Genomic DNA, 21443 nt, shown 5'->3' on the forward strand with positions numbered 1-21443 from the left:
CGTCAGAGGGAATTTGACAGAGGACTGAATAAAAGCTTAGTATGCTTAGGAGTTTGCCTTTGATAGTAGGATATCCCAGAATGCATTGTCTTGCGTTGCCTAAGGCTTGCTGGTGTTGCTCTATGTGTAAGTTTTCTGGGAATGTCAATGTCAACAGGAGTTGGTTGCCTAGGTCCCATTTGTGTCTTTGAAATCTCTTTCTCTGTCCCCAGCTCTGGCCTGCAGCCCCCTGCTCTAGATGATTTTGAACACGTCAAGCACTATGGCTATGCCTATGCTGCGGTAGGGCTGCAGCATGGCCACAGCTGGCCAGGTCAGCTGACTCAGGCTTGTGTGCTCAGGCTGCAGGGCTATAGAATTGCAGTGTAGTCATTCATGCTCAGGTTGGAGCTTAGGCTCTGAGACCCTCCCCTCCTCATGGGATCTCAATGCCTGGGCTCCAGCCTGAACCTGAATGTCTACATTGCAATTTTATAGCCCCACAGCCTGAGCCCTGCCAGCCCGACTCAATTGACTTGAGCTCTGAGACTCCATGCCATGGGCTTTTTATCGCAGTGTAGACCGCATCTGGCCCTCCAGACATTTTAATCCAGCCCCTGAGCTCCCATCAGGGAGCGGAGTCCAGGGCTTGCCCCGCTTCAGTGCTCCAGCCAGGAAGCAGGGTCGGGGGCTTGCCCTGCTCTGCGCAGCTCCTGGAAGCAGCGGCATGTCCTCCTTCCGGCTTCTACACGTAGGGGTAGCCAAGGGGCTCTGCACGGTGCCCCCGTCCCAAGCGCCACCTCCGCAATTCCCATTGGCCGGAAAGCGCGGCCAATGGGAGCTGCAGGGGCGGCGCCTGAGGACACGGCAGCGTGCATAGCCACCTGGCTGTACCTCCGTGTAGGAGCTGGAGGGGGGACATGCCGCTGCTTCTGGGAGCTGCTTGAGGTAAGTGCCACCTAGAGCCTGCACCCCGACCCCCTTTTGCATCCCAAACCCCTGTTCCCCTCCCACCCTCTGAACGCCTCGACCTCAACCCGAAGCACCCTCTTGCACCCCCAACCCCTCACTGCACAGCCCGCAGCCCCAGCCAGAGCCCTCACCCCACCCCTGTATCCCAATCCCTGCCCCAGCCCGGAGCCCCCTCCTGCACCCTGAACTCCTCATTTCTGGCCCCACCCCAGAGCATACATGGCCCGCCATACAATTTCCATACCCAGATGTGGCCCTCTGACCAAAAAGTTTGCCCACCCCGGTATAGATGTACACTATGTGACACTTATACCAGTGTATGAATGCAATATGTCAGCTGATACAATATTACAACCTGGCATTTTGGCTTTGCATGTAGTACAAGGAACCATTCGTTGCGATCTAAAAGCTTGCAGCTGCAGTATTTTTTTGGCTATATAACATTTTCTTTTCTTTTCTTTTTTCTCATTTTCCATTACTCTGCCACTAGCAGAATTGAAATACAAAGTAAAAACATGAACAGAGCACGCACTGCTGTTAAGTCAGAGATTCTGACTTACTGAAATACAATATAGTTTTTAAGATACTTGGGGTATGGAACCAACTATTAATAACATACTTGAAATCTTGATGTGGTACCGGTGATAGATCAAGATGCCAGGAGCCATGTTAAAAGTACGGACACTAGATAGTAATATGAAACCTCTAGTACCAAGCCATGGTATTGTTTCAGAATTTAGATTACAAACCATTTAGGAGATTAGTCTCAGATTTCAGTGGGCAGAGCAAATTGCAAGTTATTTTTCCATCCATACTGATTATTTTGTCAGCTTAAACCTCACTGCAGGGAACTTTCTCTGCTTATTGTAAGTAGGGCTGCAGTTCTTACTCAGACACACTGAAGCCAGCTCGGTTTTGCCTGAGAAATGGCTGTGGGATTAAGCCTCAGATGTGTGTAAAATTGTGTGTCCAGACCCACTATGGGACACATTCTGTTGATAGTTTAACTTGGTCAAGATTGTTAATCAGTTTAGTTCACAGCAAGGAAGATTCAGTTAGGTATTAAGAAAAGCTTCCTACTGTAAGGATGGTTAAGCACAGGAACAGGTTACTAGGGAGGTTGTGGAATGCCTCTCATTGGAGTTTTTTAAGAACAGGTTAGACAAACACCTGCCAGGAATAGTCTAGGTATACTTAATCCTCCCTCAGTGCAGGCGAATGGACCAGATGACTTCTTGAGGTTCCCTTCTATGAGATCTAGACCCATTTATATTATTGGTGGAGTTTGTCTCGGTTAGTTTTGCCACTTAACTTAACTTTTACTCATCATGGTGATTTCAAAACGTGACAGTAGCTTTTATACAGCATGAGCTCTTGAAAGTGCGGGACCAGTAGCATTGGCTTGTGTCAGATGCAGTTTGAGCAGGAAATATGCAAGCTTCCCCCGACAGATCCACCAATACACTTCAGTTCTGACATGCAATATTCCCAGCAATTCCAGTTCTGGTCCCTCCTTGAGCAGAGACCAACAGTGGTGTTCAGTTGTAGCAAAGAGAATAGCAATTTTTTGATGTGGACAACATTCTTTGTGGCCTAGAATAGGTGATACAATAAACTCATTTTAACACATAACCCAAGTCAAAATCTGAATGAAAATCTCAAGAGGAGAAAGACTAATGCACCAACTATCAAGTTCAGTTTTTTGTTGAATAAATCAGTACCCAGAACAATCACTGGGCTTATTCTGTAGGTAAATATAACGTTACTCTTGAAGGCGAACTTGACTATTTAATGTCATTTACAGATGTATCACTAATAAAAAGATGTTGTCTTTACAGAAACATAGGAGAAAATATTAAAAATAAGAACATCTCACCTTCAAAACATTCTCATGATCATTAGAAAAAACCTTTCTTGCATACATAGATGGAGGGAAAAGATGGTTAAGTGTCACTAGTATCACTTGACATGTATCGTCTTTAACTTATCTAGCATTATGAGGTATTTTGTATGTATATCTAAATGGGTATCCTTTAAAATAAATTTTTGTGTTTGTGTGTGTGTGTATGTCTAGTGAGTGATTGTCATATCATTTTAAACATTTACAAACTAAGATATGCAGTAGTCATCATACAGCTTGGAAATTCAACATTTTGACTCATTGATTTCCATGTCCAATATGTAACAAAATATGTAAACGATTACTTAGACTTCATTACTTTTATAAAAGGTTCAATTCCTCAACTGCAGTAAAAATATGCGGGAATTGTTTACATAGAAATAATGGCAAAAGTGTTTATTTTTCTCTAGAGTATTTCTTGCCAAGGCAAGAACTCTATTTGATAAGTAGGCTGGACCCCCACTCATCTCTTTAGACCATTTAGAGCATATAGGATTTGTTAGCATGGATTTCATGTCTATCAACCTGTCAGGATGCTTTTGCTTCAGGCCCTAGCTAAATCAGAAGTCCATGTAGGTGGACCAGATATCCCAATATTAAGGGCTTTGTCTTATATAGTCAACTATTACTCGCCACCCTGATTTTTCACACCTGCTATCTGGTCACCCTAAATCCATCTATATTCATAAAGAATGTAAGCACATGCTTAACAAATTCTATCCTACTTTTTATCTATTTTTTTTTTAATTATCAGCATTTTCCAGCCACCAGTAAAGCTCGTAAAAAAAAAAAAACATCGAGGCGGGGAGAGGGATTTCTCAGGTATATTAACAGAAAAATTATTTCACTTTCTCACTTTAATGTTGAACTCTTCCAAGGAGCCCTATTGATAGCTGATACTGTTTAAAGAGGCTTACGGACTAATGATATGGTATCTTAGACTGAATAATAAAGGTAGACATCTGGGGCACCTGTGAAGATAGTGTGATCTTGTTTTAGTACCATATTATAAACAGAAGTAGGACAAGGGGCTCACTTGGTAGAATTATATTTTCTGGCTTGCAGCCCTAGTAATTTGATTTTAGTTCCTTCTTTCATCATGGCAAGAACATACAATTTAAATTTAAAAGCTAGTACCTAAGACGGAAGGTGGGAAGAAACTTTTGGGATGTCGCTTTATACTGTTGTTACATTACCCCTTAAAGGTCATTCAATTAAGATAGAACAGATTTGGGTAATATAACTTTCTCTGAATATTTTTGTCTTTTTGAGTTGTGTGTGCATGGAGGGGAAGGGAGTGGAGCACTGACTATTACATAACACATTTTTTTCAAGTGATCTGGTTTTCCTAAGGATATATACATATATCAACGAGAAAATGAAGTAGCTGTTGAGACTACTGGAGTAGTGTCATTTCCAATTCACTGCAACAAAGTTGGAGACTTCTTTAGAGTGCTTATAAGTTATTGATGTGCAAGTTAACAAGCCACACGCAGGCTAATATGAGGCAGGTGATATAACTGTTCCTTGAAACAAACACAAATACTTTGAAACTGGTGTTAATATGTGGACCAGTCCTGGCATGGATTTGGAGCCACTCTGTAATAATTTATGGATCATGTATATTGATCTGGATATTGGGATCTTTATTGTATGGATACATTGGTTTTGTTTAATACAGGGATGTGGAGGAAAATGGGGAAAATGGCACAAGATAAGCCACTTTTTAGCAAACACTTGAGAGTTTGTTAAGAGACAATGCCAAGACAGGAAAAAGACCCCACAAACAGGAGATCAAAACAACTGTTGCAGGTTTAAAAAGACAGAGACATGGGACTCCACAGGTGGTTTCTAAACAAGTTAGGCCTGCTTACCATCAGAGGAGAGTAAGCCTTTAGGTAGGGTTGCCAACTCTCTAATCGCACAAACCCAAACACCCTTGCCCAGCCCCCTGCCCCGCCCCTTCTCAGAGGCCCTGCCCCCACTCCATCCCCCCTCCCTCTGCCACTTGCTGTCCCGCACCCATTCACTTTCACCAGGCTGGGGCAGGGGGTGGGGTACAAGAGGGGATGTGGGGTATGGCTCTGGGAGGGAGTTTGGGTGTGGGCTCAGGGCTGGGGCAGGGGGTTGGGGTGCGGGAGGGGGTGAGGGGTGCAGGCTCCGGGTGGCACTTATCTTGGGTGGCTCCTGGAAGCGACTGGCATGTCTGGCTCCTAGGTTCAACGGTGACCAGGTGGCTCTGTGTGCTGCCCTTGCCTGCAGGCACCGCCCCCACAGCTCCCATTGGCCACAGTTCCCGGCCAATGGGAGCTGCGGAGTTGGCGCTCGGGGCAGAGCATGGGGGCAGTATGTGGAGACTCCCTGGCCTCCCCTGTGCTTAGGCGCCGGACATGCCGGCCGTTTCCAGGAGCCATGTGGAGTCAGGGCAGGCAGGGAGCCCTGCCTTAGCCCCACTGCACTGCTGACCAGACTTTTGGCCTATTAAAATCTCCTGGATTGCTTTTAATAGTCACCGGGAGATTGAGGCTGATTCCGGTAGTCTCCTGGCCAATCCGGGAGGGTTGGCAACCCTACTTAGGTAAGATAGACATGTGTGTAAACTGTTTATTGTGGAGTAAGAACAAACCATTTAGAGAAAAAAGGGATTTTAAAACGACAAACAATACTTTGTTTTAAGAAAACTTCCCCCACCCCCAATATATATTACTGGTCACAGACACCTGAAGGGAAGAAATGCAGATGTTTGAACTCAATCAGACCTGATGGGTAAGCATGGTTAATGCACAGGGTACCATAGGTCAGGGCTTGCTCTAAGAGAATGGAACAAATCCATCCTGAGATAGTTTAAGGCATGAAACATGACACCTTGGAGTGGGGTGAGGGCTCTGAAAGACCTGAAAGGGAACAGAAATTTATCTATGAGAAACCGTATGCTTAGCTCCCCTTCCTAACCCATTTCTGCGCTTCTGTACCTCACAGAGGTGTTGTGAAGATAAATACATTTAAAATTGCAAGGTGCTCACATAATATGCTGATGGGGGCTATATAAGTACCTTTCAGAGAAGGTAACTTCTTCATGACCCCATTCTGCAATGTTACTCCATGTCCCCATGACTTTCTGAAGGAGACACAGGTGGAACAGGTGACTTCTGTTGAAGATTTCCATTGTGAGACAAAATAGCCTTGTGGCAGGTGCATATGCATATCACCATCCAGGATTTGGTCCTATATATAAATATATACACATGTATATATCTATATGGATATAGGGAAATATATATATATATATATATATATATATATATATATATATATATATATATATATATATTAATAATGCTTGACTTCTGTGAGAAGCTACAGGGTAGGTTTTCATTTAGCAGTGACTCATCTTTCTACCTTTTTTTTTTTTCTTACTGCTTCATCCAAGAAACTCTGACTAAGTCAGCTTTGCCACGTCCCAAGTGTAGCCGGGATTCCTCACAGCTTTTGATGCAAACAGAGACTAGTAATTCTCCTCAGAAATAGCAAGAAATTGCTATTTGTGGGCTCATGCTTTACGCAATGATGACCTTGGCTGAGGCAACCTAAACAGAATGGGCCCCAGTGCATGGAGTCGATGCCATTGTGGTAAATAGAGGCAGGGCCAACAGGGCATGATTTCAACATGCATTGGCAAATGAAACCTGGTTGGGCAGGGGCACTATGCTTGTAAGCTATATTTTCATAATGACAGGCTGGGAACCTGATGACACTATGTCATAGTAAGACAATCCAATTTTGTGTCTCAGCTCCCTTTTTTGTTTAAATACAGTTGCTTTTTACACTACATATATTACAGTTGTTAAAACACATGATAATAAAACACGATGAATGGTAGAGATAGGCTGGAAGGGAAATGACAGATATTTGTCAGCAGCTCTGGATGACACCAGAGCACTTCAGGTTTTGATTGTGGCTTTGTGGCTGATCACATAATGCTTCTGTTTGGGGACATAAACCAGCTGTTACCTGATGGGGGCTAGGAAGAAACTTTCCTTTGGGGCAATTTATTCCACTCTGAGGGCTCTAGTTCTGGCCACTATCAGAGACAAGACACTGGACTAGATGGACCATGGGTCTCATCTGGTATAATAAGTCCTTTGTCTCCCTGTAGTCCCTACTGCCACCCCTCCCACCATTTTTTTATATGAATGTACTAAACAGCCTTCTAAAGGTGGAGTGATATTGGCACCAGATTATGTTCATTTCTCAGGGGGTGGTGCAAACATTGTTTTACCCACAGTTTTGTTGCATGTGGCTTTTTTTTAAGGTTTGTTTTTTCTTTTGGTTTAGGAACATCCTTACACTGATATTCAAATAAAGCCACCAGTTTTGCCAGACTGGGGCTCAAAAAACAAATCCAGAGTCATAGGCACAGATGGAACTGGAGCCAAATGTCCCCAAGGTTTGGAGAGATTCAGGTTTTGTGTTCTGTTTCAGCATGCTGTGGAGTTAGGCCTGAGCCAGGACATTTGTAACCCAAGATTCAGACTCAAACTTTCCCACAGTTCGGAGCAGATGGGTTCAGACCAGGAAAACCATAAAAAAAAAAAATCCACCAAGTTTGTCAGGGTTTCTGCCTGAAACCATAAGTCGAACGAAAACCCAGACCAAGGCAATGTAAAACTCAGTTCAGATGCACCAAAAGGCTAACAACCTTCCGTGAACCTGGCCCAAATTTCAGATTTGTAAGGTTGTCCTGGCTTTGGGTGTCTGTGCAAATTATCCCTAGGTAATGGTAAGGGCACCCAAGGCAGAGCGATTAAGATGTTGATTTTATGCTTTAGAGATGATCACAAGACATGACAAAATCAAATCAAACATACAGAACCCTTCCTCTTGTTGTGCTCTGGTGATAAGCTCCCAGATCTTGGGCTCTTTCTACATGACTTTGGGGAAGTAGCAAGCCTCCTACTGCGACCTGTGTCCTAGTGACTGGCTTTTGGAGCTTGGGCTTTCCACCAGTCGTTGTTTCACTAATCGTGCTCCACTCTATTCTATTCTAGTTCTTATACTACACTCATTAACACTGTATCCAAGTACCTACGAATAGCTTTGATAGCCCTGACTGTTGGACATGGATACTGTGTGCAAAGATCTTGTTTCAAGTGAAGTTAGATTTTACCCAAACTATTCACAAGACAGGGTAGCCATATGTAGAACTCATGGATCTTCCAAATTATTCACTGTAACTTTACTAGGTCTATTCTGGGGTCTGTTAGTGGGTAGTTTTTATCATTGTCCCTCTCCAAATCTATTTACATTATGGTTACTTCACTTGGAACTTACTGTGTGCTCTTTAGCTATTCCATATTGTTTTATAGCAAGAAATATTAACTCAGAAACACACTCAAGGTACATTGTTTATGTTAAGGTCTCTCCCTGATTCTCAGCTTTCTGTCTTCAGGACAGTTTTGTTAAGATGATATTACATCTCCGGGGCCTACTTCGTAGCAGCATTAAAGTTGTGATGAATAAAACAACTGTGGTGAGTCTGCAATAAATTAATTGCTCCATTTTATAGGAACAAGAGAACTAGCAGGAGACTTGAGGCTGAACAGATATATGACTATTACTTGGGATCCATGGTTGAAAGAGTGGGAGGAAAGGAGAAAAAAAGATGCCATAGTGGGTTCAGAAAAAAAGGGAAAGAATTTGAGAAACAAACCTCTGCCCAGAGCATTGTGGTTAATAATAAGCATTTTGGAGTGTCAATTTCCATTTGCCTCAATAAATGGGAAATCTGGAAGTTGCTCTTCAATGTTCAGATTTTAATTTTACAGGGATGTAATGAGCTAGTTGCTATGAGAGAGTGCCATTCTTCTTTACTGGATAGAAACCGAACTGCTCAACTGTGTTTCCTAGGCCCTCTAACTGCTAATGGAGATTCTCCTTAAACTCAAGAGGCAAGTGCCAAAATTTTTGTTTGCTTGTTTTTAAGGTAGACTGAGATCTATCCCTGCTGTGACTGTAAAATTCTACTGACAAATTCAGTCTGGCAGACATGCCTCAGAGCTGTTACGCTTCTGTCCCAGAAATGAGATCCCTGAACCTCAGATGCTCAAGGATAAGTTTTGTCTAAGAGGAGTAGGTAATGAATTGACTGATGTGCAGCACTCCCCTCTACAGGGCAGAATGAGAACTCTTTGTCATGTACCCTATATTGCTCAAAGCCATCTGAGATTCCCCTTTATTTCCAGCACTTTGGACTTTTGCTTTCAGAGCTTTTGGTGAGAGTTTTCTCTCTGGTGCGACAACGAAGTTCAGTGTGGACATGATGTGCAGCATAATGAAAATTTTGAAGATACTAGGTGACCACGTATTTATTACAATAATCTTTCTCTATCATAAGGCCAGAATTTGCCACCTTTACTCACGCTATACAATACCTCACTGTGGAGATAGTCCCATATTCATCAGTGGGACTCCTCTTGGAATGAGGTGGTACTCAACGTGCATCAAGGTAGTACCCTAGCCCTTAGTCTCCAAGTAACCTCAACAGCTGGCCTCTTGTGTCTTGGTATATGCCATTTTTCAGTCATTCCCCCACCCAGAGGGAAAAATGGTATGTTCTGGGAGCGATTGCTGGGTGGAAGTAAATTCTTCAGATGCACAGTAATTGTTTGACAATGCACAGTTTGTTTGCAGAGGGAACAAGCCTGAGTTGTCAGAGGCCATTACTGTGCTGAAGAGAAAAAAATGCAGAAAGAAAGAAACCTTGGCAGGGAATGTCTAGGCAGGACAGTGGTTTCTCTCCGAAATTCCCTGTGTCTGCAATGCCATTAACACTGACTTCGCTTGGGTTGCGCTTGCTTTGTTGTTTTCCAGTACAGTAAGTGGTCCATGCAGGCTGGTTAAAGGGCCCACTGCCCGCTAGTGAACTTCAGCCTCATTCTTTCTTTTTTTAAAATAAGCATGTCCTTCTTCTGCTGTTGCCACTGCCTCTCAGCTACTCCAGGAGAGGTAAGAGAGCAGCTACCCTGTTGTGTGCAAAAATGCCTGCAGGACATAGGGTGACCAGACAGAAAGTGTGAAAAATATGTGACAGGGGGTAGAGGGTAATAGGAGCCTATATAAGAAAAAGACCCAAAAATTGGGACTGTCCCTATGAAATCGGGACATCTGGTCACCCTTGCAGGACAGAACTCTTGGGAGAGCAGGGATAGGAAGGAGGAAGGGGGGGGAAAGGGTTATTAATGTGCCCAGTGTGGCGGGGGGTGGGGGGGGAGATCAAGCAGACTAATAATATTGGAAACTGATAACCCCTTTCTTGCCCTAGCATGCTGGGCAAAGATGGTCTTATGTGGGCAGGGCATGGTTGCTGAACAGATTCCACCGTACAGAGAATGTGAGAGAGAGGGAATTGTAGGTGTACTTTCCCAGAAATCCCATATATGCAAATGAAGGGTCTAATTCTGAGCTGGTGTATGTGTCTTCGCAGGGATTTAAGGTGACGTATGATGCCCCATTACTGTCCTCCACAAGCTAGTCTCATTGCAGACCACAGCCGTGGGAAGCAGACCCTGGGGAACTGTCACTCCCTCCTTCTACACAAGTGACCAGGGTCTGGGCATGGGCAGAGCTTTGGGTCCACTACCCCATGGTGCTGGCCTGCACAGCTGAGTCCATGCATGGGGTGAAAGTAAGCAGTGACAATTTGGTGTCTGCTTTGCTCCCAGGGCAGCCTAACTGTGGGCTGTCCTTTACTCAGGGCAGATTGCAAGGTGCCAGTCTGACCATAAATAAGAGTGAGGGCAGACAGTAAATTACTACAGCTAAGCACATTTCTCAAAATAATTTGTGTTTGGTACATTATTTTGGAAAAGGCTTGTATGAGCTTCTAAGCTCTTTGGGGCTGGGTCCCTCTTTTTGTTGTGTGTTTGTACAAAACCTAACACAATGGGAATCCTGGTCCATGAATAGGGCTCATGGGCCCTACCGCCAAACAAATTAATAAGTTAATAATGGTAATAATTAATAATATGAAAGCTCCCTCTTCTTTAACTGTTGACTTTTCTTCACTTTTTTCATTTTTAAATAGCACCTTTTGGCCAAGGGATAACAGGCCCCAAATTGTACACTCCTTAATAGCTGCTTATTTTTTTGATTAGTTCATATAAAAATATACCCACAAAACCAAAATTGGTGCAGATTCTTAGCAGCTTTTTCAACCCAGCATAAATGATCATTGCCATTGATGATCATCAGCATGCTTTACCCTCAAATACACTTTCATCAGATAGCTCTTCCGTCTGAAGAAGAGCAGACTGAAATTTTTTGAATTTCAAACTTATGAGGAACAACTGTCTCTACATTTTGAATTGTGGTGAAAAAAAACAGGAAACAATAAAAACAAAACGTTACAAATGTTTTGTTGACTGTGTTTTTTCATCCGTTCTCATCTCTACTTTTCAAAAAGCATTGCAAACATTATTACTTAAGCCGTATGATTCCTATTTTGAGGTAGATATGAAATAGTGTCCTCATTTTATTCATGAAAAAATTGAGGCAAGATAAAGGTGAAGTGACTTACCCAAAGTTCTCTTACACTTATGTTTCTGGTTTATATATTTTTAAACATTCGGTGAGCTCATTGGCAAATTGTTTTTCCAGCATCTTGTCCCAAGCCTGGGTTGGGAGTTAGAGGGCGTGTTTGGCACAGTGAATGATGAACTGTGTAATAGACTGATAATAGTCAACTTCTAGTGGTAATTCTGAAAATGTAATGGATGCTAAAACTGAGAAAATTCTTTTCTATTTAGCAACAGATAGATATTAGAATTCAGAGCACTCATAAACAATGCCTGAGAGCAACTACTTAGATTAGGTCTCAGAATTCAGACACCTAATTTGCTATAAAATAGCTAAGATTGGGAAAAGTATTCATGGTACTAGATTGCAAATAAACACATGGGGGCAGAGGCTCAGTTGGTGTAAATTGTCCAAGCTACATCATAATTTACACCAGCTCAGGATCTTCTCAGAGAGAGAAAATGAAGCAACTGTACCTGACTTATTTAATGGAAAACCCTTCAAAATTTTCTTCTGGTTCTTAGCAGTCTTCTTTGGGTGGGATTGTCCTTGCTTTGGGCCAGAACTTACTCAACAATGAGTATACCTTATTTCATAACTAGTCCCCACTGACTTCAACAGGACTACTCCTGGTGTAATGAGGCACTGTTCAACACAAGTCAAGGGGATCACAGCTTCAGCGTTTGTTGGTCACCTTGAACCTTGTGTGATCTGAGTGAAAAAAACCTCCCATCTTTTAGAGTTATACTTGTAAATAATATCCGGTACACTGGGAGTCTTCCTCTTCTCTAGTCTTTAATATTCCCCTCCAAGTGGGAATACATATAGTCTTAGGTGAAGATATCAGCATTGATTTAGCATAAGAAAAGCTCATTCCCCTTCAATTTGAAACTCTTGCATTAGACATAATAACTTTTCTTCTCTTTCACAGAGGGAAGCTCTTACTGCACAGTATCCAAAACGACCCTGTCGAGACATTGGCGGTGGTAAGATTTTAACTATTTTCCTTGGACGTTTTATTTTTTCTCTTTCTAGATGGTGGTTGGAGTGATAATTAGTAAGTTCTGGTATTCACCCAAAAACGTTTCATTGCTGAAAGCATATATATGTGTGTACATATATGCACGCACTCACATATTCTCAGGCTCCCATTTTGGGCAATCAAGAGAAACAAACAAAATAATAAAGCAGACTGCCCCCCCCCGGCCCCCGAGTTTGTGAGCATGTGGTTATAAAAGAGCATATCAAATGGGAATGTTCTCACATTTATATAACACTTTTTATCCCCCAAAAAACTAAACTACCAAACATGTATAGGAATTCACTGCAGTGCTACTGAAGTGGAGTCACATGTGGGGTGGAATGCAGCAGTTTAGGACAGGAAGTGAAGAATACCAAATTTAGTTGAAACTGGAGGATAATTGAAGGAGGTAGAATAGAATGTAATTGACAAAGATGGATTTTTCCCAAGACACCAGGGCTAAAAACTCTCTTTAATTTGCAATATGTTCAATGGAATATTTAAAGGGGTTAGAGACTATGGTGATAGACATTATAGTAATATAGGAAGGGAACACAAGTGGCAAATTGGGACAATTCTATCAGCATCAGATAGGTCTTCAGCTAAAAATCAAAGTGTTTCAGCTTTTGGTCATTTGGTTTTTTGATGAAAGCTCAAATTTTTTTCAGAAAGCAGAGACTTATCATGATTTTTTTGGACTTATTGAAATCTCCATTTTCTGTCAAAAAACAGCCCTAATATTTTACCTGGAACTGGGATAACTGACAGCTGTATAGTAAGCTATGAGCTTGGCATTTATCACAGGTTTCACAGTCTCTCAAATCACTTTTCTACAGTATTCAACAAAGCCTCCAAACAGGTATTTGTTTCAGACAGACTGAATAAGTAAATAAAAGATCTACCTGGAACTAGATAAATGGCCATATTCTGCTTTCAGTTGACTCTGGAGTAACTCCATTGAGTTCAGTGGAGTAATTCTGGGTTTTCCCTGACATCTCAGAGAGCAGACTCTGACCTTCTGTTTTGTTACAGATGGATTACTTGCACTCTTAATTTTCCTTTTTGTTGAAAAAAAGTGTTTTCTTTCTCTTTTATTTAATAGAACTAAGACACTTTTTGAAAACCACTCTCAGCATTAATCTGGCAGCAAGGAAGCATACTGAAGCCTACTTTTGGAGAATAAAATCTGACTAGAGTTTTCCTTCTTTAAAAAAAAAAGTTTCTGTGACATTTGTTAGAAATATTACTAGCAAATGGATCATGTGTTCCATTGCTCGGGAGATGCAATTAGATTTTCTGCAGGTTTGTAAAACAAACTATGGTCTAAGTGTGTTGTCATGGAACCACTGGTCTGATTTCCAGTTAGATACCTCAACTTTTAATTAGGACTCTAGTACTTATTTTGGTGCAACTGTTTTTTCAAATCGCCTAAGGAATTTGGTTCTCAAATTCCCGTTAAAGTTATTGGGAACTGGACAGCCAAATGCTCTAAGTAGAGTTGAAATTCTTTGCAACATAATGTTCAACGGAACTCGTAGGCTAAGAATAAGAAAAATTTGCTTAGTGGAGAAGATTTGAGCATTGAAGGATTTTATCCTCCCAACACCCCTGTAAGGTGAGGAATGGGAAAGTGAGGCATAGAGTAGATTAAATCATAGAATCATGGAATGTAGGACTGGAAGGGACCTCGAGAGATCATCTAGTCCAATCCCCTCCAGTGAGCCAGGACTAAGTATTAACTAGATCATCCCTGACAGGTGTTTGTCTAACTTGTTCTTAAAAACCTCCAGTGACAGATTCCACAACCTCCCTAAGTCATTTGTTCCAGTGCTTAACTACCCCGACAGGAGGTTTTTCCTAATGTCCAACGTAAACCATCCTTGCTGCATTTAAGTCCATTACTTCTTGTCCTGTCCTCAGTGCAGAAGGAGAACAATTTATCGCCCTCCTCTTTATAACAACCTTTTATATACTTGAAGACTGAAAAAATTGGGTTAGTTTAGTTTGCAGAAGAGAAGACTGGGATGGGGGCAACATGATAACAAAGTTTCTTCCTAGGTCATGTTTTCTAGACCTTTCTCTAATTTTTCCACCTCTTTTCCAAAGTGTGGTGCCCAAAACTGGTCACAGTACTCCAATGGAGGCCTTATCAGTAGTTAATTGAGTGGAAGAATTATTTCTTATGTCTTGTTTACCTCACTCCTGCCAGTGCTAATATATCTCAGAATGTTGTTCACTTTTTTTACAACAGTATTACACGGTTTACTCATACTTAAGTTTGTGATCCATTATCACTCCCAGATCCTTTTTCTACAGTGCTCCTTCCCAGCCAGTCATTTTCCATTTTGTATTTGTGCGATTGGTTATTCCTTCCTAAGTGTAGTACTTTGCATATGTCATTATTGAATTCCATCTATTTATTTCCGACCATCTCTCAGTTTGTCATTTGCACAAGGTCTCACAGGGTGTCTGTGGCTAAGATGGAAATGGAGCTTAGGTCTCCAAAATTTCAGTCCAATGCCCTATCCAGCCTTCCTACCCTAAAATGGGATCTGCTGGTCAAAACTCTAAGTAGAGGATAGAAGGAAAAGGATGGTGCAGTAGTTAGTGTAGTACTCAGGATATCTCAGTTCAGTTCTCTGCCCTACTCCTTGAGTGACCTTGGGCAAGTCACTTAGGGTAAAGTTTTCAAAGATGTCTTAGTGTCCCATTTTTAAAAAGTGACTTAGGCACTTAAGTCACTCTGAAAATTGGTCTTATGTTCCTAGATCGCTTAAGCACATTTGAAAATCTTACCCTTATTGTCTCTGTGCATCAGTTCCTATTTGCAGAATGGGGTAATAGCACTTCACTGCTGCAGAGGGGTTTTGCGAGGATAAATGCATTAAAGATCATGAAGTGAGCAGATAATTATGGTAACTGGGGCCCGATAAGCACCAAAGTAGATAGACAGATATCTGGCTCCAGCCAGTGGTACCAAGAGGACTGCTAAATATTACTACCAGTTTGTAATTGAGCATGGCCGGTAGCCCAGAGTCTTCCATATATTTCATGCAAGTCTTTTTTCGTTTCCCATTTGATTTATTATTTTGCTAACACTCCAGTTCCTGTGGGTCTTTAATCTTCACAGATGTCTTCAGTAAGGAAGGGACCCTCACCATGAAACTGGTAAATGTGCTCGAGATTGACACGGTGTTTTCAGATATCGCTGAAACTTTCAACAAGCAGCATGGGGATCACTGGGCCATGAAGAAAGCCATCCAAAGGCTGAAAGAAGTCTCTGGCTGTGCTCCCACTGATAGTCTTGCAGCCTGCATAGAGAATATACAGCAGGAGCCCGGTAAGCAGACAAGGGCTAAGGGTGAACTGAAGCCAATGGTAAAACAGTGATGACCAAATGCTCAGACTGAACTAACTGTGCCCCCCTGCAAGTTGATGTGGGCACAGCATTGTCTGGGCTCTGTAGAGAATCTGTCTAGTCCCCGTGGCTACTAGGAAGGTTAGCAATGAAGAGTCTGCATTTTACAGGAGAGCAGCAGAGATTAACAAGTGTATTAATAAGGATTAGTCCTCCAAAGCTGTGTGTCAGACCATGGGTTACCTTCACTTTCCCCCAAACAACATGTTTCACACCATTCAGGAGGGCTATGTTTCTTGGGGGCTGGAGGGAACGTAGGGAACTGCTTTGCATAAAATAAGAACACTGCACCTAGTTTGATTCATCCTTTCACAAGGTTTCAGATGATCAGGGGGTGAGGGGGGTCACTGTTCCAGGATAGGAGTCACCCCACTTGTGGGTGGAGTTGTATTTACACTGTTTCTTGTTTCTGCTGTCCTCATGAAGTCCAGGAGTGGGACTGAATCCAGGTCTCCCCTGTGGCATGGCAATCCTTAGACAACAGAACAAGCCCTGTTTTGCACTTCCCAGTTATTTAACAAAAGCGTATGATTGATTTGCTAATTCTTGTAAGGCCACTTCCTGGTTTTCTGTCGCAATGTGCAATCAAGATGCGAAGAATTTTGGACACCCTTTCCCACCTACCATGCTTCTAGGTTGGTTCTGCATTGTAGAGGAATAAAAAATTTCCCAGCCAGGTTCAGTGACCTAACAAATCTGTCTCAAGTTCTCCTCCCCTCTTTAGATTTGGCTTTCTAGTGCAGTAACTCTTCACTTGGCAGTAAATCCAAACCTTCCTATGTAATGTTAACCTTCTGAGCCACTGCAGCAAAAAAGAAAAACAATCTAAACAAGGAGCTAAACAAATCCCATATGGAACTAGAAGCACCATGTGTTTGTGATGCCAGTAATAAGAAGAACAATGATGCATCTCATGGAAGATTAGACCAGATTTTCAATACACTTTTTATAAAGGCTCACCCAACACCTGATGGTTTGCATTGAAAGAATGGCAGGTAAAAGACAGAGGATTAAGGGTCAAATTTACTCTGGTGTAACTCCAACGACTTCCCTAGAGGGAATATCAGTGTGTTTGTACTAAGGATGAATTGGTCCACGTGTGTATAAGCAAGTGGCATGGAGGAGCTTGACTTACTACTGGGAAATGGCTCTATTGTACAACACACGCACACACAAAACTCAACCACAGATAAGGAAGTTGGAAAGAACCTAATTTTATGTCATTCCTTTCACAGTCAGTCACTGTGAATAGCTCAGTGGTGCCAAGTGTTTAGGTTTCTAGTGACAAAAGCATTTAGACATCTTTCTTGGACCAAAACCAGAACGAGCTAAATCCCAAGATATACATTGTTTTGTCTTTTAGGTGCCTGCAATGTACAGGTGCACATGGAGGGCTATAGGTTTTCACTCGTTGCAGAAGAAAAAGAAATGCCTGAAAAATTGGAGCCGGCCCAACGGCAGGTAGGGGAGCTGAATCATGCCACGAATGGTGTCATTGCTATGGAAATGAAGCTCCAGGAAATGGTCCGTTCTGTGCTTCAGCGTCAAAGTCAGCTGGAGGAGACAGTGAAAGCTGCAAACCCAGAGTATTTGGACCAAGTACGGCTAGATGTTAATCTGAGAGAGAACTTCCAGAAAGTAAGCCTGGTCAAAGAGCTCTCAAAGCAGTATGGAGAAGATGCCAGCAGGGTGCTGAAGGAAATGGCCCAATTAGCTGGCCTGGCCCTATAAAGGGGCTCCAGAAATAGGGATAGAATTGGAGTTTATGCCCTGCCTTTTATTACCCAAGGATTGTATACATAATGATGAATTAGAGCACATCCTGGTAGTGCAGTCATTATGTGGACAACAAATATGCACTCAGCAAATAGCTTATGGGTAGCCCTAGGTATTAAGTTTGTTCTGCTCAGTCAAGGAACCTCAGCCAGGGCACAAGGATTTGTCCCCAGAGGGCCTTTGACTTCCATCTGGAAAATCACAGATGGACAGAAGGTACCTCCTCCCTTTAATATAGCAATGTCAACACTTGAGTTTTAATGCAGGATTTCAACCCCTACTGTGTCTTTCTGGCTGGAGGCCACCGCTTGATTCCACTTTGTGCAAGGTGAATTCCTGAGTAGCATGTTAAGTCAGCTTTCCAGCTGCTTTGCCGCACCAGAGCAATGCAAAGCAACCAGAACTAGGCTAGAGAGTGTATGTGACTTGTCTAAGACAACCTGTCTGTCACAGTTTGTATTGGAATTCAGTAGAATTCCCACCCTTATTTTCTAGTTCAAAGGAGGCTGCCTCTCGAATCTAAAACAGAGCTAGTGTGCTAAAACCAGGTGTCCAGATTAAGGGTCGGAAGTACCCATTGAAGGTATAGAGATATACTCTACATGGTTTATTATTGTTACAGATAATCATCCGAAATTAAAGGCCCGTATCTTCTGTGCTACTAGTTGCTTCTTTTCCTCCTCTCTCATCTCCTGAAATTCCCAGAGGTGCGCATGCTTCCCACTTTCATTGAGACAGAACCTTGAGGCAGACAGCACATTACTAAAATAGCACGGGAGTGTTGCAAGTTGTTATTGAGATGCATCAGCATAGCGGTACAGGGCCCCAGGACTAGGATCACAGGAGTTGTTACAGATGAGGATTAAACTGCATTGGAAAGGTTGACAAGAGAGGATTTCAGGAGTGCTTCTCTTTAGCTATGAGGTGTATTAACATAGATGTGTGGGATTTGAAGAGCATCAGGAAAACTGCAATGAGTGATGAGGACTGGGACAGCATGGATTGGTATGATGAAGGTCAGGTGTGAGGGGCATTGCCAGACTGAATCGATTAGCACTATATTGGATTATTGACAGCACGATTCCACTACGTCTACAAGAGCACTAAATGAACTCAAACAATGGAAATAGACAACCTGCAAATCTCAGGTGCTTGTCATGAGAGTAATGGGATCTCGGCTGAACCGTCCGCAGGGACGCTAGCCTTTGAAGTGCCTCATGCACACTCAGCTGAGCCTGAGGGGGAAGGAAGGTCAGAATAATTCCATAACACTTTAGATCAGGAGGTCTGTCATTAAAATGGGCCTCTTTGGAGAAGGGACTGTGTGACTGAGGGAGGGTGGGATGGTTTTGCAAGTGCTGGACCTGGCCGGTGGTTGAAAAGCTCATTGAATTTGTCACATTTTTGAGAGACGATGGAGAGAATAGAAACCACAAGTGAAATCCTATCCAGCCTGCTAGAGCTCCACAAATAACAACAAAGGGAGCTCAATCTCTGGGTTTTTAGACTGTCACTTCCATACTGTTGTCTTAAATTTTGTTCTCATTTGCCGCTGCTCATCCCCAAAATACATCAGAGAGCCCCAAGAGACTTATCTTGCCCTTAAATGTCCTCTCACCATTCCTCATCCCATCACACACCTCACTGGGGCAGCTTGCTGCAGATTTCTTTGCTCTCTCAGTGGTGAGCTGCTCTCTGTAAATATCCACCAGACTCTGTCCTGCCAGAAATCCAAACTATTCAGACATTTCCTTTTGGAGTTTCAGGATGCCCATTTGCTAGACGCCGGCTTTTCACAAACTCACCAAAACCCAGCAGAGAAATGCTGATCACTATTATTATTTTCTTGAACCTAAATGCAAGCAAATGCTCCTGCATTCAGATCAAACTGGGCATACATCTCCCTTTCCTTGCCTAAGTCGCAAACTCTCTCTCTCTCTCTCTCTCACTAGTTCTTTTCATTTTGTTTTGAAGGAATTTGGGAAATAAGTACATTGCCACAGCTATTTCCTGCTGCTCTGCTGGTAACATCTTGAAAACTGCAATATATGCCTCTGATAGCCTTACAGGCATGCGTTTTTCAAACAAATGGGCGTTTTCAGTTGTCAGTGGCTCCCAAAGCTCACCTTCTGTATTTGCTTTCTTGGTGTGTTGAGTTCTCTGTGGTCTGTCACTGCCCCTCATGAAGGAAAATAACCCAGATGCTTTACCCCAACAAATCCTTCATTCCCTGATTATCACCGCAAGATAGCTGTGATGACACTGTGTTGTCTGCCAGGGCTGTGTTGCATTGTGTGTGGCTCTTCCTGATGAGGGAGGGGGTGGGTGAGTGTGTTAGTCAACAGGCGGAGAAAAACTGTCTTCTACATACTATGTTTATGATCCTTTTAATAAAATATACATAATGTACACAAAATAAAGCATTAGTTCAGCTAGTTTTTGTGACATTTCCTCTGCGTTTGATGCTATGTTTCAGATGCATTCTCCCATGCCCGACATTTTTAATAATAAGAGCTGAGTGACTGTGCGCAGTGCATTTCATGAAACATATATGGGCTATATTAGTCTTATGTGTCCGGGAATTCTCATATAGGGTTCTTTTGCTATTGTTACACTCAGACACAACACAAACCTCATAATATCTGTGGTTAATTTCGTCCAATGCACTCAGACATGTCAATGTCTATTTGGAAATGTACATTTTGGAACCCACCAGCATTCCTCACCTGCCGCCTTCAGGAGAAGAGGGCTCTCCATCTTGATTCTTTGAATCAAACACATACAACAGGCCAGATTTGGACCGGGGGTAAATTTCTCAACATTCTTTTTTCTAAGAAAAGTTGTTTCATCAAAACCAGAATGGTGTGGAAAAATGTGTCAATTTGCACTGAAGTTTTGATGGGACAGTTTCTCGAGTCCAGGGTGTATGAGAGAGAGAAAGAGGTAGAAAGATCAAAAGCCTGATCTTTTGGAGCTGAAAACAGATGTTTTGACACAATTCCATTTTGCAAAAAACATCAAAAGATTTTATTTTTGTTCAAAAATATATTTTGAAACCTTGAAAGTTGTCGTGAAACAGAATTGTTGTTTTCTAGCCAGGTCTAGTAACTACGGATACAAGTAGTCCCATTAAAGTCAAATGAGTGTGATTGCTTTTCATGAGTAAGTGCTTCTCAATGTGTGTAAGGGCTGTAAAATTTGGCCCATGACAGGAGTGGAGTCAAGTGTTCCTGCCCATTTGTCCTGAAGTATATCACAGGACGGAGCAAGAGGAAGCCTTGCCTGGTGGTTAGGGTGCTAGCCTGGGGCTAAGGAAACCTGTGTTCAATTCCCTACTCTTCTATGCACTTCCTGTGTGGCCTTGGGCAATTCAGTTAGCCTCTGTTTGCTTCAGTTCCCTAGCTGTAAAATGGAGATAACACTTCAAAGGCGTTTGGGGAAGATAAATACATTAACAGTTGTGAGGTGCTCATATGCTATGGTAATAGAGGCTATGCGAATGAGCTAGATGGGCTTTTGGGATTGGAGAACCTCAGAAGATTCAATTCAGTTTGGACAAGTGCCCAAAAATCATTTGCTCACATATACTAAGGAAACCTCTTGGGTCTGCAAAACAAGGATGGAAACCTTCTGAGCTTCCCAGTACTCACTGCTTCTGGTCAAGTTAGGAGTAGGGCATCCTTTCTCACAGTATTATGGTTCTTCTGTTTCTGCTCATGGCCCAAACCTGGGAGAACCAAGGCTGCTGCAAAAATAAAAATAAAAAGATGGGGGTGGGAATCTGATCAACCAGAGTTTTTCAG

General features: G+C 42.5%; 1 protein-coding gene across 1 annotated transcript; it reads left to right on the forward strand.

Annotated features, from left to right (window-relative positions):
• The first annotated feature begins 9520 nt into the window (after window positions 1–9520).
• Window positions 9521–19984, forward strand: LOC142069237 (uncharacterized). Its single transcript, XM_075119779.1, has 4 exons — window positions 9521–9856; window positions 12357–12411; window positions 15577–15786; window positions 17228–19984. The coding sequence occupies exons 1-4, from the start codon at window positions 9809–9811 to the stop codon at window positions 17593–17595; spliced, it is 681 nt and encodes a 226-aa protein (XP_074975880.1). The 5' UTR covers window positions 9521–9808; the 3' UTR covers window positions 17596–19984.
• Window positions 19985–21443: the final 1459 nt, after the last annotated feature.

This window comes from Caretta caretta, chromosome 14 (assembly GCF_965140235.1).
Source record: "Caretta caretta isolate rCarCar2 chromosome 14, rCarCar1.hap1, whole genome shotgun sequence".
Lineage (NCBI taxonomy): Eukaryota > Metazoa > Chordata > Testudines > Cheloniidae > Caretta > Caretta caretta.

Excerpts from the sequence above, each read along its gene's own strand:
- LOC142069237 (XM_075119779.1), top strand. The coding sequence starts at position 9,809 with ATGTCCTTCTTCTGCTGTTGCCACTGCCTCTCAGCTACTCCAGGAGAG. Across the intron at positions 9,857-12,356 it reads TCTCAGCTACTCCAGGAGAG|AGGGAAGCTCTTACTGCACA; the intron begins GTAAGAGAGCAG and ends TCTCTTTCACAG. Across the intron at positions 12,412-15,576 it reads CTGTCGAGACATTGGCGGTG|ATGTCTTCAGTAAGGAAGGG; the intron begins GTAAGATTTTAA and ends TAATCTTCACAG.